We start from the raw sequence: 18,305 nt of genomic DNA, 5'->3' as shown, positions 1-18,305 counted from the left end.
CACTCTCCTCCCCCCACCCCCCACTTCTTGGCCCTGGGGTTCCCCTGTACTGGGGCATATAAAGTTTGCAAGTCCAATGGGCCTCTCTTTCCACTGATGGCCGACTAGGCCATCTTCTGATGCGGCTAGAGACACGAGCTCCGGGGTACTGGGTAGGTCATATTGTTGTTCCACCTATAGGGTTGCTGACTTTCCCTTTTTAAAAGGTGTGCATTTCCCAAGCTGGGGAAGGGCTTGGGAAAGGTCTCCTATTCAACGAGCTCTACTGTCTCCCGCAGGCCTGGGTATATAGTAGGCAACTAATCATATTTTTAACTATTTAGTGAACTGCTTGAATGGCTGGACAGTTCCATTTCCATTCCTGAAGCTTCAGAGCAGAAGGGCGGGAGAGGGTGCTCTGGCTTTCACCTACCGTGCAGCATTTCAACAAGGTGGAGGCCAAACATCTGTTGAACGGTACTGAGCCTCAGCTTGCCATCGCAGAGAAGCACAGCTCTTCTCTCAGTGGGACCTACAGAACAAGGGTTCTCCAAGTAAAAGGGAAAATGGTTAGCTGACTGTTAAAGCAATAAACTGACATCTCTTAAGAACAATGTAGAGGGAGCTGGGACACACCTCCGAGCCAGCATTGGGGGATGAGGAGCAGAGGCAGGCAGAGCTCTCGGAGTTTAAGGCCAGCCTGATCTACAAGGCAAGCTGAGGCTAGCCCAGGCTTACACAGTGAGACCCTATCTCAAAACACAAACTTTTTTTTTGAAGTCACGAAAGAGTGAAGTCATTTTTAGAAGTGATTTAAAATATATCTAGAGGGAAATATCTTTAAATTGTTACAGTTCTAGCAAGACTCATTATGAGCTTAAAAGCATAATCATGAACACATAATAAAAATATTACTTCTAGGGCCAGGTATGCTGGCTAGTTTTATGTCAACTTGGCACAAGGTATAGTTTACTCGAGAGGAAGGCACTTCAACTGAGAAAATGCTGGCATAAGATTGGGCTTTGTGGGCTGGAGAGATGGCTCAGTAGTTAAGAGCACTGACTGCTCTTCCATAGGTCCTGAGTTTAATTCCCAGCAACCACATGGTGACTCACAACCATCTGTAATGGAATCTGATGCCCTCTTCCGGTGTGTCTGAAGACAGCTACAGTGTACTTATATATATATATATATATATATATTAAATAAATAAATCTTAAAAAAAAAAAAAAGATTGGGCTGTGTGCAAGACAGTAGGGCATTTTCTTAGTTAGTGATTGATGAGGGAGGGCCCAGCCCACTGTGGGTGGGGCCATTCCTGCATTGGTGGTCCTAGGTCTGTAAGAAAGCATTCTGAGCAAGCCATGGGGAGCAAGCCAGTAAGCAGCACTCCTCCATGGCCTCTGCATCAGCTCCTGCCTCCAGGTTCCTGCCTATCAGGACGATGAGCTCAGTTCTTCTTCTGATGAGCTGTTATGTGGAACTGTGGGTGAAATAAACCCTTTTCTCCGCAGGCTGTCATGGTGTTTCATCACAGCAAAAGTTCATGACTAAGATACTAGGCCAGTGAGATGGCTCAGTGGGAAAAGCACTTGCCACTGAGGTGATGATAACCCAGGCTCAAGCCCTAGAATCACGGTGAGAACTGACTTTTTGTGTTTTAAGACAGTCTCACAATCTAGTCCTGGCTGGTCTGCAATTGGCTCTGTAACCCAGTCTGGCCTCAAACTCAAGAGCTTCATCAGTCTCTGCCTGTTCAGTACTCGCACCACAGGTGTGCGCCACCATGCCCAGCTTCTGATTGTTGACAGCTGTCCTCTAACCTCTACATGCATGCCCACCCCGCACATACATGTTAAATACAAACACACATACAATGAATGATAAAGAAAAGTTATGTTTACATTATACATTACTTTCAATTATTATTTAAACATGATCTTCATTAAGTATTTGACGAACAGGGCTGGAGAGATGGCTCAGCGGTTAAGAGCACTGACTGCTCTTCCAGAGGTCCAAAGTCCAAATCCCAGCAACCACATGGTGACTCACAACCATCTGTAACGGGATCTGGTGCCCTCTTCTGGTGTGTCTGAGACAGCAACAGTGTACTCACATATATGAAATAAATAAATCTTAAAATAAAGTGTTTGGCGAACAGTGTTACAGTGGAACTGGAGGTCTGGCTCAGTGAAATGAGTCAGATGAATTGTGTGTGTGAGTGTTTTGCTGTACGTGTGTCTGTACACCACATGTGCACCAGAAGAGGTCAGAAGAGCGCTGGCATCCCCTGCAACTGAAGTTCTGAGTGCTAGGAACCAACTCTGGTCCTCCAGGAAAGCAGTGCATGGTCGTCCGTCCATCCATCCATCCATCCATCCATCCATCCATCCATCCTCCCTCCCTCCCTCCTGCCCCGCTTCCCTTCCTTCCTTCTTCCTTTCAAGAGATTTTTTTTTCTCTTCTTTTTTGAGAGAGAGGATCTCACTACATAGGCCTCGTTGGCCTGGAACTCACTCTGTAGACCAGGCTAGCCTCTAACTCACAGATATCCTCCTGCCTCTGCCTCTCAAGTGCTGGGATTAAAGGAGTCAGACTAGTTCATGTTCTTAACCTCCACCTCTCCAGCTCCTAATAGTTTTTTTAAAATATTTATTTATTTTATGCATATGAATATACCACCATTGCTCTCTTCAGACACACCAGAAGAGGGCACCAGATCCCATTACAGATGGTTGTGAGCCACCATGTAGTTGCTGGGATTTGAACTCAGGACCTCTGGAAGAGCAGTCAGTGCTCTTAACCACTGAGCCATCTCTCCAGCCCCTAATAGCTTTTTAAATACAAGTGGAAAACGGTATTAAATGAGCAGTTCTCCTCAAATGGTAGAGGTTAGTTTAGCACACACAAGACTCTTAGTTGGTCCCCAGCACAGCATAAACCCAGGTGTTGAGGCACACACCTATGGCACCAGTACTTCAGAGGTGAAGGTAGAAGGATAAGTACCTTGGGGTCTTAGCGTTACAGCCAGAGTTAAATGGAAAAAAAAAAAAAAAAAAAAGCAGGATAGGTGCTGGCAGAGATGGGGGCAGGTGACCTTGAACTCACTGGCCAAATCAATGAGATCCGGGTTCCTTGAGAAAGCTGGTCGAGTGGAAGCCTTCCCTCCAGACAGACCCAATGTGCACATGCACGTGACTCCCATGAGCACACACATACACTGCCCACAAGAAGTTCAATGTCATCCTTGAAAGGCCAGCCTGAGCTGCATGAGATCCGATCTCAAACAAACAAAAACTCCCCCCCCTCCCCACTGTCCCACAGTGTTGCTGGCAGGACAGACTGGATTCGAGGGCTTCCTGTATAGTGGAAGTTCCTCAAGAAAGACTGTACCTGGTAAACGAGGTGAACATATGGAGCATGCTGCAAGGGTGGATACGTGGGGGAGACGCGCTTCTCCTTGAGTAGAAAACCCGAGAGTTCAGAAAGATACTGCTGCATCGCAACCAGGTGTCGAGAGAGGATCTCCAGCTCTCGGGAAAGTGGGCACGTTTCCTTCTCTTTTTGTAAGTTCTCCCTTTGAGGTGAATTCAGTTCTGGGGTGCTGGTGTGCTCTGGGGTCCTGCTGGGTCTAGGCAATGCTGGGCAAAGCCAGGGGGGGCTGTGAAGGGTTTCACTGGACAGAGGGGACAAGGGACTTTTAATTTCTTGAATAAGGGCTCTTCCAGACCTCCCACTCTGAGTACTGGAGTTAGCTGTTAGCAAGAGCCCTTGGCTCAGGGGACTCGAACCTGGGGAAAGGCTGTCAGTGAACTTTTCTCTGTCTGCTTTACTTAGTAAAGCACTGAAATCAGAGTAAGCACCCTGACTCTCAGCACATGTTCCAGAAGATTCGCTTCCCTGGGTCACTTCTCTAACTATCAGACGAACTGTATACTGACCGTATTCTGAAGAAGGAAGAAAGGCTGCTTCACTGGGCTTTTGTTTCCCTACAGCAATTAACAATAATCTGTCTGTCAAGTAACAAATGCCTTTTGGTCTTTCGTTACTCTCTAACTGAATTTGCTGGATATTTGGCATAGAAGATGGAGCGGCCGAATAGATCAAAATTACGTTACACGTATTGGAAGCCACGGCCACTAGCTCTGCTGTCAGGTTAAATGCTATTAAATCAGGAACCAGGATGCCTGGAATAGCGACCTTTTTTGTTATGGTAATTGCTTTATTAAAGGTTACCAGGATCAAATGTGAAGAATCTTGGCCAGTTCCGGTCAAGTAGTCCTTTTTTCTTAAACAAATAAGAGAACTCTGTTCAGCTTGGGATGGGTTGAAATGTATGTGAGTCAGATCGAGAGGAACTGAAAAGGGAGAAACTGTCACTCCAGAATTCATGTCCATAGTGGCTACCTGCTCATCTACAGGGGGCGTCTCACCCACAGGGCGAGTATGAACAGAGCCGTCGGCACCGTTGGGTGCACTGTCGAAGGCTTCAGATGCATTTAAGCTACAAAGTTTATGGAGGGGAAGTTCGGTGGCTATGGCAACCTGTGAGTTCCCGGTGGCCGTGATGGAGCGGATGGAACAATTCACAGGAAACACTGGGCAGGAGGAGCAGCTGTGAAGGGACTTCTGAGAACTGTCCCAGATATACGAATGAAGGTTGCTGTCTATTGCCACCACCAGCCGCTGGCCGTCCAGGGTCCAACAAGCACAGTAAACGCGGCCCTTGGTGTTGACGTCCACTTTTACCCTGGAACCATCTTGGTGGACGTTAGGAAAAATGGAGACACCCTGCGCAGTCAACACGGTCAGGACAGCGTCCTTTGGGTGCCACACGCAGCCCTGAGGAAGGATAGGGAGTGACTCCCTGACCTCAGAGGTCTGAGACGCCTGCCATTTGCTTGCTCCTGCAGTGCTGGGACACAGCTGCCACACGGAGACAAGCTTCCTGTGCTGGATGGCAAGCAGAGCGGGCGAGTGCACCGTTCTGTCTGGTGCCCAGGAAACCCCACAGACAGATTCAAACCTTCCAATGACCTGGGAGTCCCCGAACTTGGCCTCTCCACTATGAAGCTGTAAATCAGTCAGGACTACACGATTCCCATCAGTCCAGGCCAGGCCCCAGGTTGGATGGACTGCTTGGTTCAGTGAGTTCAGTCCTGTCCTAGGCAGTTTTCCGTTTCCCAACTCCATCCTTTCTGACAAAGGCTATCTGAAATGATTAGGGAGGAAAGTTACAAAGGGGCGTGGTGGGGCACACCTTTAATGCCAGCACTCAAGAGACTAAGGCAGGAGAATCTCAGTGAGTCTGAGACCAGCCTGGTCTACAAAGTGAGTTCTAGGCCAGCTAGTTGATCACCACAGGCAATCTTGCCTAAGGCTTTCAGATTCACATCTAATCTCTATGTTAGAGCGAAGAGAAAGCAAACATAATCCTTACATTCCCATAAGTCATCACTACAGGAGTTTTAATCTTATCTTTTTGTGTGGTTCTGGGTATCAAACCCAGGGCCTTGTGCATGCTAGACAAGTGCTTAACTCCCTGATCCCTGCAGCTTTTTACATTAGAACTTTATTAACTTCAAGGCTGCTACTAAAGTGTTGTGATACTAAAGTGTTTCTATGAGCTGTAAAATTAAAATGAAGGGAAGCAGGCAGGTATTCAGAGGGCACTGGAGGGCCAAGGTTAGCCTGAGCCAGATGGGGGTTTGTTGTTGTTGTTTTTAGATTTGTTTGTTGATTTGTTTATTTAATGTATGTGAGTGCACTGTAGCTGTCTTCAGCCACACCAGAAGAGGGCATTGGATCCCATTACAGATGGTTGTGAGCCACCTCTCCAGCCCAAGACAAGGTCCTCCTATTAGGTGGCTCTGAATGTCCTAGAACTTGTTTTGTAGACCAAGCTGGCTTTGAACTCATAGAGATCTGGTTGCCTTTGCCTCTGCCTCCTGAGTGTTGGGATTAAAGGCACACACCACCATGTTGCATGAAAGAATAACTTTTTTTTTTTTTGGTTTTTCGAGACAGGGTTTCTCTTTATAGCTCTGGCTGTCCTGGAGCTCACTTTGTAGACCAGGCTGGCCTCGAACTCAGAAATCCGCCTGCCTCTGCCTCCCGAGTGCTGGGATTAAAGGCGTGCGCCACCACGCCCGGCAAAAATAACTTTTATTTTAGATAATAAAACCAAAAGCTCTAAAATGTTAAAAAAAAATTACAACAAAATAAACTCCAGATGGTTGAAGACCTAAATGAATAACCAAGTCTGCAAAATATAAGCCTATTTTACCACACCATGTAAGTCAATCACATATATAAATGTTCATAGCAGCGACCTGTGCAAGGGTACAAAGCCTAGCATAAGCACATAAGTCAGTGTGGAGCGCTTGCCTGGCATGTCCTGCTGCTAGGTTCAACCACTCATCGAGCAAACATAAGTCGAGGTCCAGGTCCATATTCTCAGTCCCTGGAGTAAGTCAAAGGCAGGAGGCCCAGGAATTCTAGGCCAGCATTAGCTCTACAGCGAGTGCGAGGCCAGCTTGCACTGCAGGAGACCCTGACAGGAAGTTCAGAACTTGAAGCGATGTTCCTCAAGAGACGGATTGCTTAGCATGTGCGATATCTAAAGCAATAAATAAAAGTGAGTTATGTCATTACAGAAGAAATTAGACCAATGATTCTGAACCTGTAGAACTCAGCCTTTGTTGTGGGGTTGAACCTAAGACCATTAGAAACCACAGATATCATCATGACTCACAACAGCAGCAGAATTAGTTATGAAGTAGCAACAAAAATGAGTTTATGGTTGGGGGTCACCACGACAGGAGGAACTGTTTCAGAGCATTCAGAGGCAGGCAGGTGCCCACCCATAGGCCCAGGTTCTCAAGAAGCTGAGGCAGGCCATCACCTAAAGCCCTCTGAGGCCAGCCTGGGTAAGAGCTCAGACAGAGAAAAAGTAACTTCCGTAAGTGAGAAACCTCAAAGAAGACTGGAACTCCTATGATAACCCCTAAATATGCGCTATTTAGGAAAAACATGCACCATTATGTGTCTACTCATGTGTGTGTGTTTATAAAGACTGAGGGAAAGGTCAGGGATAACATGCAGCATGTAAACTGTTCATAGTAAAATAAGGTGGCATAAGAGACAAAGTGGGGGCTGGAGTGATGGCTCAACGGTTAAGGGCACTGACTGCTCTTCCAAAGGTCCTGAGTTCAAATCCCAGCAACCACATGGTGGCTCACAACCACCCATAATGAGATCTGATGCCCTCTTCTGGAGTGTCTGAAGACAGCTACAGTGTACTTACATATAATAAATAAATAAATCTTTAAAAAAAAAAAAGAGACAAAGTGGACTTTTCAATTTCTGTATTTGGAGGGAATTCTTTTTAATAATCATATATCCAAATTATCTTCTTATAGTAAAATATTAATATATAAAAATATACTTAGCTCATAAAGAGTTTTAAGACTTAAAAAAATTGTAGCTTTTAAACAGTCAAAGAATACTAATCATTTTTTGTTCACCCCTGAGGGTTGGATCCAGGACCTGGACATGCTAGGCAACTGCTCCATCTGTGAACTAGACCCCATGCCTATCAGCAGGCAGTTTCCCCAACACGGATCAGTGAATGTGTAAAGGCTGGGTGCCAAGGCCAGCATGGCCCTAATGGAGACAGAGTGACATGGTTCTTGCCCCTAGGACAGGGCCCCAGTGTGAGCTTCCAGGAATGTCAATGGCTACGGTGGGCGACAGGCTTGCTTGTGTAATAATGAACATACTCTCTGGGTCCACGGCAGTGGAGGCCTCTTTCCTCCTGAGGAAATGCCCTCCTTGTTTATGACTCCATGATAATTAGAAACACCAGGAGTGTGGGCTATGTCTCAGCAAAATGGTAAACACTGGGACCTTCAGGACAGCCCTTAAGGATACAGGAAAGAGCTCTAAATACTTGAGTTTGAAAACATATTATTTCTCAACTATGCAAAAAAAAATTATGCAAAATGAATTATGAGTGGTTTCACAATTCTAAAGGAACAAAAGCAGCTGAGCTGTGAGCCAATTTGTTAGAAAATTACTAAGGACAGAGATAGAGAGACTTAGGGAATGGTGGTCACAGGACCCCAACCAGCTGAGTGCTCTGTTCATGCTTACAAAGGCAGATGGGTTCCTGAGTTCAGGACCCATCTAGGACAGAGCAAGGGTAGGCTCAGGCACGGTGGGAGGTGTAATTTTGGGCAGGGTTCCACCCAACTAGCTTATTATCTGTGTTTAACAAAGACAGACAGATCTCTAAAATTCTTTCGCAATATTAAGAAAAAAATGTATGCTTGCTGTCTCTTAAGGATCAAAGGGCTAAAGTGGGCAGTGGTGGCTCACGCCTTTAATCCCAGCACTTGGGAGGCAGAGGCAGGCGGATTTCTGAGTTGGAGGCCAGCCTGGTCTACAAAGTGAGTTCCAGGACAGCCAGGGCTACACAGAGAAACCCTTTCTCAACAACCCAAATACACACACACACACACACACTCACACGGAGGTCAGCAAACAACCTTGTTTGGGAGTTTGGGAGTTTGGGAGTTGGTTCTTGCCTTCCACCATATGGGTCCCAGATGTAAACTTAGATGTTAGGCTTGGCAGCAGTCATCCTGACCTGCTGGGTCACCCTGATCACCCTCATTTTGGCTTTTTATTTTGTTGTTGTGATTTGGGAGGGGGGGTGAGACAGGGTTTCTCTGTGTAGCCCTGGCTGTCCTGGAACTCACTCTGTGGAGCAGACTGGCCTCGACCTCACAGAGACCCGTTTCCTTCGGGATTAAAGGCGTGCACCACACCACCCAGGTTATTTTGCTGTTTTATTTTTTTAAATCACTTTTCTCTTCTATTCCCAAACCCAACTACTGAGCATATACCTTCAGCATATAAGAAGCCCTTCTGAATCTGAGGGTGTGGCTCACTGGTAGACTGCAGCCTCGGATGCTCAAAACCCTAGGTCCAATCCCTAGCACCCAACTTAAAAGTAACGAAGTTCTTTCAAAAAGCATTAAGACATAAATGCTTGTGTTATTTGCTACAGATATAACTTTCTAACTTGATCTGTTTTGGTCCTAAAGGAGGCAGAGGTAGCAGGATCTCTGAGAATAAAGGGCAGCATAGCATCTACCTACCTATGTATCTACCTATCTACCTACCTACCTATCTCTCTGGGGGGGGGGGCGGGTATACAGGCCGACCAGAGTCACATGGGGGGGGGGGGTAAGAGTCTGAACACCACAACCATAAGGTGCGCAAAGAGTCAGTGGGTTGACTGTGGGTGACTCAGTCAGAAAAGTGTTTGCCATAAAACCTGAGTTCAGTCTCAGAATCCCACAAAGTTAAGGGAAAGAACAAACTCACAAAAGCTGTCCTGCGACTTCCACAGATCTGCTGTAGTATGTGTGCCCCACCTCAGAAAAAACAAAACAAGCCGGGCGTGGTGGCGCACGCCTTTAATCCCAGCACTCGGGAGGCAGAGGCAGGCGGATTTCTGAGTTCGAGACCAGCCTGGTCTACAGAGTAAGTTCCAGACAGCCAGGGCTATACAGAGAAACCCTGTCTCGAAAAAACAAAAAAACAAAAAAACAAAAAAAAAAGAAAAAGAAAAAGAAAAAGAAAAAACAAAAAAACCAAATCCTTAATAATAGATAAAAATAAAAGGCAAGGGCTGGAGAGATGGCTCAGCAGTTAAGAGCACTGACTGCTCTTCCCGAGGTCCTGAATTCAAATTCCAGCATCCACGTGGTGGCTGGCAACCATCTGTAATGAGATCTGATGCCGTCTTCTGGTGTGTCTGAAGACAGCTGTACTTAAATAAAATAAATAAAAAAATAAATAAATCTTTGGGACAAAGCAAACCAGACCAGAGCAAGGGGAAAAAAAGAAGCCAGGTGGTGGTGGTGGTGCATTCTTTCAATCCCTGCACCGGAAAGGCAGAGGCAGGCGGATCTCTGAGTTCAAGGCCAACCTGATCTACAGAGTGAGTTCCAAGACAGCCAAGATTACACAGAGAAACCCTGTGTGTGTGTGTGTGTGTGTATGTATGGAGGGGGGGGTTGGACAGATAAACAAAAACCCCAAACCAAACGGAAAAAAAACAACAAAGGATGAAATAAAAGAGAGAGAGGACACAAAGTGTGCGGCTGCTTTCCCAGAGGAAGGGGCTGGATGAGGAGGTGCTTCTGGCGCTCACACAGAATGTGAGTACTGAAAAATACTTGAGGGACAGCGTGCAAAGTTTTGGCTTGGGAAAGAGTGGAACCATTAGTCAGAGATGCAGAAGGCAGGCGTGCTTTGAAGATGAGAAAGGTGGGTAGTATGTAAGGTATTTATTTTTGATACAGACCCTCATGTAGCCCAGACAGGCCTGGAGCTTCCTGTTCTCCTGCCTGCACTTCCTGAGTATTGAGAATAATACTGGTCCACTTTATGCGGTGCAGAGGATGGAACCCAGAACCCTGTGTATGCTAGGCAAACACTCCACCGACTGAGATACTGCAAGATGTGACAAATCTTAGTATTAGACGTGTTTTATGTAAGGTGCCTATAAGTGGTATTAAACATGTTTCATGAAGGTAGCAGTAGATGTACCTTAGGCAGTCACGGGGAAGGATTTGGGAGTCACTGATGTAAGGTTAGTAAGGCCAAAGCAATTAAGGATCTTATCATTTAACAAAACAAAACCTGAAAGCCAGCCAAGATAGCCCAGCAGTTATCAGGGGCTTGTACACAAGCCTTATTTATATCTGAGTCCAACCCCTGGATCCCACAAAGTGGCAGGAGAAAACCAACTCACAAAAATTGTCCTATGACTTCCAGCTATGCACCAAAACAAGTGCACGTGCGTGCGCAAACGCTGAGGCGCGCGCGCGCGCACACTCGCACACTCACTCACACACACACACACACACACACACACACACACACACACACACACACACTGCCTCGAGTCCAGGTAGTTCCAGGCTAGCACTGATTGCAAAATGACACCCAGTCTCAAAAAGACCAAACCAGATAAAAACCAAACCAAACCCAAAAATCCCCATCTACCTTCCCAGAAGGATGAGAGCCGTGAGACAGAGATACTGGCAACAGCTTAACTGATCATCCCGTTAGAGCCTCCTGGAATTAACCCAAAGCTCGGCTATTATCATTTGTGATTTAAAACAAGTTCTTAGTTCGGTTTGTTCAAACACCTCAAAGTTCGTAGGCGACTTTAACTTACTACAAAGAAGGTAAGCTCTATTGATACTGATACCAGAAATATCGCTCGTGCATGCCAAGGGCACTTGTTAAAACCCACACCGTGAGCTTGCTTCTACCGCAGCCTGGTCCTCCTCCAACTCTCCCTCAACTTCTCCCCACACCTACATCCCTGGGCCTGAAGTGCCACCCACTTCCCTCTCTGCCCAGCCTGGGCCTCCCTTACACTCGCCAGGCCTGGCCACACACACACAAACCCACGAAATACCTTAGTCTTCTGCCTCCCCGTCCCACACGTAAAATCCCGGGGCCGCTCACGTCACAGGACCGGGGATCAGAAGTCCCGGGCACCTAACGGAAGCCTCGGTCTTTGGACCTCGGAGATGCCTCTAGACTATTGGCTATTGAGTGCGTCACGTTAGCGGAGGGTCCTTCCGATGGCCAGTAAGCGCGGGCTTTGCCGCAAGTGTTTCTGGGAGTTGTAGTTTCCGCGAAACCACCGCCCGAAAATCTTCACAATACACCTCAAGTGCTTCAACCTCCTCTCCCACGCATCCGTTCTCTTAGAAGTGGTTGGCAAGAGCTGGGTGTGGTGGCACACGCCTTTAATCCTAGCACTCGGGAGGCAGAGGCAGGCAGATTTCTGAGTTCGGGGCCAGCCTGGTCTACAGAGTGAGTTCCAGGACAGCCAGGGCTATACAGAGGAAAAAAAATAATAAAGTGGTTGGCAAGAAGGAATCGGAATTCTACAATCAACATGTGTAAATAGTTAGTTTTTAGTTTAGTTTAGAGGGGAGTCAAGAACTCCCCATTTAAAAATCCCATAAAATATCACTCCCAAATGTAAATACATCCGTTTACCTGAAGTCAGTGTCTTATCACGCCCCAAATGTAATAATAAATAAATAAATAAATAAATAAATAAATAAATAAATGTAATAATAAAATGTAAGTAGCAGATCTGTTCTACCCCTAATCTCAAAGTACCTGCCCAAGGCCATAACCAGTAGCGGAGTGAGGGTCAGGGTTGGAGGGTGGGGTGTCTTAAGCTTTTTTGTTTGCTTGTTTGTTTGTCTTAAGCCCTGAAGACTCTAGGGCACACACGCGGGTTTTTTCTGATCCTAACGTGCAGAGTACCGTAAACCATCTTTTCTGAGCACCAACTTTAGTCCTTGTATCTGGATACTGGCAAGCTAGTATCTGCTAGCTAGCCACTTGGAAGAGTGGAGACGGAGAAACCGAGGAAAATGCGTCAAGTTCCAGTTCTGGGCCTTTGAACAGGTCCTTCTCCCATACTCACCTACCATTGGCTCTTGTCAGAAACAAATTCAGGTCGATTTGTGCAACGGGTGTAGAAAAGATGGGGGTGGGGGGCATTTCTTAAAGTCTCCTTCAGCCTTCAAGCAAATGTTTCCTCCTCCCAATGTACCTTCCTAGGGGCCATGGATGTAACCTCTGCTAGCTTAGTGTGAACAGGCCCTGGCTTCCCTGGATTCAATTCCCAGGACCAAGGAAGCGGAGGATTCAGACAGGACAAAAGTATCTTTCTAGATCCTGGTTTGGTTTGGGTGGAGGTAAAAGAATGCATTCATTCCTTCTATAGCATTCATCATTCAGGCTGTCGCTGTGACTTCAGCACAGAGCTGATCCTCCTTTACTTCACTTGGAATCCCTAGGGAGCAGTCCTTTACCTTGAAAGGTGAGACCTCCAATACATATACCTGCTGTAAAACTTTGAGGGATGATGAATGTGGTCTTAAGGTGGTTGGGGAAAATTCGTCAATAATTGGTTTCTTCCCTTCGCCGGCTCTGCTCCAATAGATTCGGGAAGCCTAACCAGGGAAGGTATCGGTCTCGGGTGCTTCCGTTTTACTCTGTACCCCACGGCACTGAGCACACGTATTTAAAGAGTTAGTTTAATTACCGACTTTCTCCTAGTCTGTAGGACTGAGTGGACTCCCTGGGGCTTTGCACCCTGTAGGTGCTAAATAAATATACACTGAGCCGATAGATGGATAGATGTATGGATGTGCTAGTGCCGGCACGCCTCGCTCACCCTGCCTCCCCTTTCAGCCAGTGGGTTAATGGTGGTTAGTCTGGCCAGGATCCCGAGCAGCCACGTCAGGGTCGCTTCCCCCGGGCTCCGCCCCGGCCGACCCCACCTTGTCGCACAGCTCCACCCCGCCGCCCCCTTCCCGGCGGCCCCTCCCCGCGCAGGTCCTGACTCCAGCCGCACCTCCTCCGGCTCTGCAGTGGCGGCAAGAAGGCGAGCCGGAGTGCCTGCGGGGTCCGCGCCAGAGCGGAGCCGGGGTCGGGGCAGCCGCGAGGACCCCCTTGGAGGCGGGGCCTGTGGGATCGCGATGGGCGTGGAGATCGAGACCATCTCCCCAGGAGACGGTACCGGGCGGCTGGGCCCGGGAGGAGGAGGGGTCCCGGGGCGGAGTCCGCGGGCTGGGATCTGATTCCGAGGTGGCTCCGGGGACCTGAAGCGGGGAGAGGGGCAAAGATGCGGGCGGCAGGAGGAGACCTCCTACCCCGATTCTTGTGGGTTTCAGAGGACAACGCACCATCCCATTCTGCGCCCGCTCACCTTGGGGAGTGAAGGCGGCCACCTTAGGGCAAGGGGTTTATGTCCAGCCAGGGGTTTATGTCCAGCCACTGTCCTAGGCTGCGGCTGCTGCCGCCTGAGCTGCAACCTCTCGATTAACCGCTGCTACTGACTTCCCAGGTTTGAATTTCTGTTCCGTTTTCCCTGTTCGGTTCCAGGGATGATCTCGCTTTGGGGGTTCCTACTGTACAGAGAAACCCCTCCTATTGCGCCACACCTCCCCGGCCCTCTTGTCTGGAGGCCCCTAGGGCTGGGCAGTGGTTAGTTGTGGAGAGAGCCAATTTGGGAACCTGCCACTCCTTTGGCTGCTTCTGCTTCCTATTTCACCCTCCGGGTCCTACTCACCCTTCCTGGTCATCTGCCCTCTACCATGCCCTCTTCAGTCAAAACCCAGCCTTCCGACCTGCTGCTTGATCCTCCTGGGGGGTCCATGGTGCCGGGTCAGCCAGGTCAAAACAACTCAGCCTTCCCTAATTTGGTTCATCGCCCCACCCCACCCCCTCCTCCCAGTCTATCTCTGGGTTCCCTGTCTCACCAAGTTTCTTCAACTATTTAGAAAACTGGGTGTATTCAACATATTCAAGGAGTAGCTATTTCTTAAGCAAAATTTAATCCAGACCAAAAGCCACCCCCAAGGTCTAGAGTGTTTAACAAGCAAACTTGCTGTTGGATATTATTGGCATGCTCCTTCGCAGGGAGTTAAAGGGCTTCTTGGTTACAAACCGAGGGCTTCCTGGAAGTCCCCGATACTGCCCAGATCACTCTTTGCAGGTACACGTTTCTGCCCAAGCCTTGTCACCCACATAGCCTCTGAGCTGTGTCCCTATCTTCGTTCTCCCTGCCTTCCATTTGACTTCCGTTCTCACTCCCCTCATTTTTCTCACAGGTCCCCTAAAATGCAGAGCTTTACGGGCCCCTCCCTCAGGGAGAAAATCATTAAAAGACTCTTCCCCCTACTTGTGCAAGCAGCTGCCCTCTTGGTGATTGCTAGGGCGGGAGGGTTCCTCACTGGCACTTCCTCTTTTACTACTTACTATCCGTGCATCCACAACCAACTTCCCCAAGCCACTTGTGAGTGTTAAACAAACCACTCATTTAGCAAATATTTATGGAACGTGTACACTGTGTGCTGAACCTAGGGTTACAGGATGGAACCAATGGGCTCTCACTGTGACTGGACTCTAGGACCCTAAGGATTTGTGTGTTTCCGGGTGGAACCCTTGTGCTCGCTAGGCACCTGCTGTACATTGAGCTACATCCCAACTCTGGATTCCAGGTTTTGGGCATGTCTTACAACTAATTCTATTTCCCAGGTCCCTTTACTTCTCCAGACAGACACCTACCCATCTTTTAACAGCCAATTTAACTATTTTCTGTGGGGCTTTCTCTGGCTTCCTTTGGTAGGCTCCTACAGTCCACTAACCGCCGACTGTGTTGTTATGTTCCCAAGCTCCTAATCCAGTCTTGTAGCTTTCTCTTCCACCCAGTTTGTTTATCCAGGGTTGGCTCTGCATCTGCCTCTGTGCAGTAAAAACTTGCATGTCTAATAGGCAGCTCAAGATTACCACCCTCACAAATCTGTTCCTTTCCAGTTTTCTCATCTCTCAGAACAGCTCTACCACCTTCCAGTTTCCCAGACCCAAATCCTTTCCCACCATTCACTGGTGAGATGGGGAGTGGGCTCCGTCCTCTCATCCACTTGCATGCCCTTGTCAGCCCTGCTTCCAAGATGCATCTCTAATCTATTTCACTCTCTTCTCTGCTGCCACTACCTTAATTCATGCAACCATTGATTTCTTGTCTAGACTATAGCAACAGATGTCTAACCATCCATCCCACACTCGGGAGTTAGAGTGATCTTATAAAATCTTAATTCAGATTAGGTCATTTCCATGCTTTTAAACCCATCAGTGGTTTCCAATTGCATTTAGTATTGAACCCATCTCTGCACGCTGCGTGGCGCATCACTCTCATGATCCTCTCCTCCATCTCACCCTCTTCCTTCCTGTTCTGAAAGCGCACCAATCTTTTCCTGCTTCATGGTTTTTGAGTTGGTTCCTTCTTAAAGCAGCAGCTCAAACCTCATCTTCCTCAAAATGCCTTCCTGGCATACCCTTTCTGAAATTGCCAGCTCTCTGTATCTCTCTGAAATTCATCAGTGTTAATTTTCTTTAAAGGATTTATCACCATCTGTAATTATCATATTTATGTGAGCATTGTCTCCTTCCATTAGAATGTAAACCAGAGAAATGGCTCAGTGGCTAAGAGCTCTAGCTATGCATGAAGACTTGAGCTTGAATCTCCTTCACTCATCCAAAAAAGCGAGGTGTGACAGCTAGTAACACACACACACACACACACACACACACACACACACACACACACCACACCCCACTCCATTGCACCCCACATGACCATCCCATGTACACAAAAGAAAGAATGTAGACCCCAGAAGAGCAGGGCTCCTGTCTTTATTGTTCTCCGATGTGTCTCTGATATGAGGGCACAGGCCTGGTCATTACTGATTTCTTGTTAATGATATTCATCTTTGATGTAATCATGACTCTATAGCAATCTGAGATTTAGATTTGTGCTTCTCTTCTTCACGGGTTCATATATTACTCTCTGGTCATCTGACACACAGTAGGCTATTCATGATTCTGGTCTAGCACGTAGTAGGCTACTCCTGAACACTTGTAAAATAGATGAAAGTAAGGGAGTAATAAAGAGAGATGGAGCTAGGTTTGCTTTTGTTTTTGTTTTAGACCAGTCGCATCAAGTTCAAACACAAACCAGAAAGGAGACACCATTAGTTTGGGTTTGTTGGTTGGTTGGCTTTTTGGTTTTGTTTTGTTAGTTTTGTTTTGACAAGGTCTCTCTCTAGCCTTGGTTGTCCCGGAACTCACTATGTAGACCAGGATGGCCTCAAATACACAGAGATCCGCCTGCCTCTGCCTCCTGAGTGCTGGGATTAAAGGAGCACCACCGCCACCCATCTTGGTGACCTTTTCTAATACCTAACATTTCATCTGCTTTAATCTCTCCTAACAGGAAGGACATTCCCTAAGAAGGGTCAGATATGTGTGGTGCACTACACAGGTAGGTTTCATTCTCTCAGCACTGGCCCAGGCCTGCCCCCTCCCAAGGCAGGGCTGTCCTATAAGCTTCCTCAAGAGGATCTTGTCCATGGATTGCCCTCAAAGCCCAAACTTGCCTGTGACCAGTTTTACTTTTTCCTTACCCACAAAGACGATCTATGGTACCAGCCTCCGGTAAAGTCAAACACCTCCTGTTTTGCTACCTGTTACCCTGGACTTTCTTTTCCTGTCTGATGTTTCAGACTTATTCTGGAAGGTCTGAGCACCCTCAAAATCCCCTTTTACCCTATTTTCCCTCTTTTGTGCCTTCCCACCTCCACTGCAGTGAGAGGGATGGGGTTAGTGGCTGCACTGTCTCCAGGTGCTGGGAGAATCCAGAGGTAGTTACTCCAAGTCTACTGTCCCTTCTTGAATGATGTGTTTGAAGACCCAGGGACCAAGGGACAGTCTATACCTATTTAGTTTATCTTAGGTGTATGGGTGCTTTGGCTGCATGTGTGTAGGTATGTGTGCCGCATGTGTGCCTGGTGGAGGTAAGAGGTGTCGGATCCCCTGGTACTGGAGTTCTGGATGTTTATGACCCACCATGTGGGTGCTGGGAACTGAAGTGGGATGCTTTGGGCAAAGCAACAAGTGCTCTTAAATGCTGAGCCATCTCCCTCCTCCCTGCCCCCAGGAACATTCTAGATGAGTTCTTTAGGACTGCTGGCAGGAAGATTACTGGCAGGTGTTTGCTCTAAGAGGTGTGAGTTCTCTGCCTTGTGACTTGATTCCTAATGTGGCAAACTCTATGGGTGACAGCCATTTAGCATACAGCAAGGCCAGCTTAATTCCTGGGACATATTCAGATGGGGCCATTTTTAGCAGTTCTCTAGGCCAGTGTGAAGCACCAGATTGGTTCTAGCAGATGACATGGCTGGTTTTTTTTAACAGTTGTATCTCCAGCCACTGATGTCAGCACAGGAGGGCTGTTTTATCTCCTAGTGATGTGGCCTAATTGCCCTGGGGCCTCTGGAGCCTCTGACCAGGGTAATTGATTTATCTGTTGTACGTGTTGTTGGCAGACCATTGTTTATCCAGTTAATGAAACCAAACATCCTTCTGCTGAATTTCCCGACACTGTAAGCACTGAGCAGGCAGGGTGTGCTAAAGGAATCAGCTTACAAATGGCTCTGCTCTTGGAGACCTTGTCGTGTCGGATACAGCAGGAGATTGTGTGTAGGAAGCCTCTAGTGACCTTTTAAAGAAGTAAATATACGCTGCGCCCACACCTACAACCCCGGCACTCGGGAGTGGGAAGAAGAGCATCCAAAGTTCAAGGCCGACCTTGGCTACATGGGGAGTTTGTGTGCCTAGTGCCTGCTCAAGGCCAACCTTGGCTACAT

General features: G+C 47.6%; 2 protein-coding genes across 5 annotated transcripts in view; one reads left to right on the top strand and one right to left on the bottom strand.

Annotated features, from left to right (window-relative positions):
- Window positions 1–11,605, bottom strand: part of Wdcp (WD repeat and coiled coil containing) — a 16,056-nt gene extending 4,451 nt beyond the window's left edge. Inside the window, exons 1-4 of one of the 2 annotated variants that reach the window (XM_021179603.2) lie at window positions 11,483–11,605; window positions 6,367–6,598; window positions 3,373–5,191; window positions 413–527 (exon numbers count right to left, since the gene is read on the bottom strand). In XM_021179603.2, the coding sequence (XP_021035262.1) occupies window positions 413–527; window positions 3,373–5,172 (1,915 nt within the window). In that variant the 5' untranslated portion in view covers window positions 5,173–5,191; window positions 6,367–6,598; window positions 11,483–11,605. The remainder of the gene's footprint in view (window positions 1–412; window positions 528–3,372; window positions 5,192–6,366; window positions 6,599–11,482) is intronic. The other variant, XM_021179604.2, reaches the window with a different exon arrangement.
- A 1,253-nt stretch (window positions 11,606–12,858) lies between these two features.
- Fkbp1b (FKBP prolyl isomerase 1B) overlaps window positions 12,859–18,305 on the top strand; it is a 9,340-nt gene continuing 3,893 nt past the window's right edge. The window contains exons 1-2 of one of the 3 annotated variants that reach the window (XM_029484355.1): window positions 12,859–12,913; window positions 16,874–16,921. Coding sequence is in view for 2 of the 3 variants with exons in the window: in XM_021179311.2 (XP_021034970.1) it covers window positions 13,575–13,611; window positions 16,874–16,921 (85 nt within the window). In the remaining variant the exon portion in view is untranslated. Of the gene's footprint in view, window positions 12,914–13,420; window positions 13,612–16,873; window positions 16,922–18,305 lie in introns of those variants that run through there. The other 2 variants (XM_021179311.2, XM_021179312.2) reach the window with 2 other exon arrangements.

The sequence above is a fragment of the Mus caroli genome, chromosome 12, assembly GCF_900094665.2.
Source record: "Mus caroli chromosome 12, CAROLI_EIJ_v1.1, whole genome shotgun sequence".
Lineage (NCBI taxonomy): Eukaryota > Metazoa > Chordata > Mammalia > Rodentia > Muridae > Mus > Mus caroli.
The sequence above is the reverse complement of the archived record's forward strand: the minus strand, read 5'-3'. Positions and strand labels throughout refer to the sequence as shown.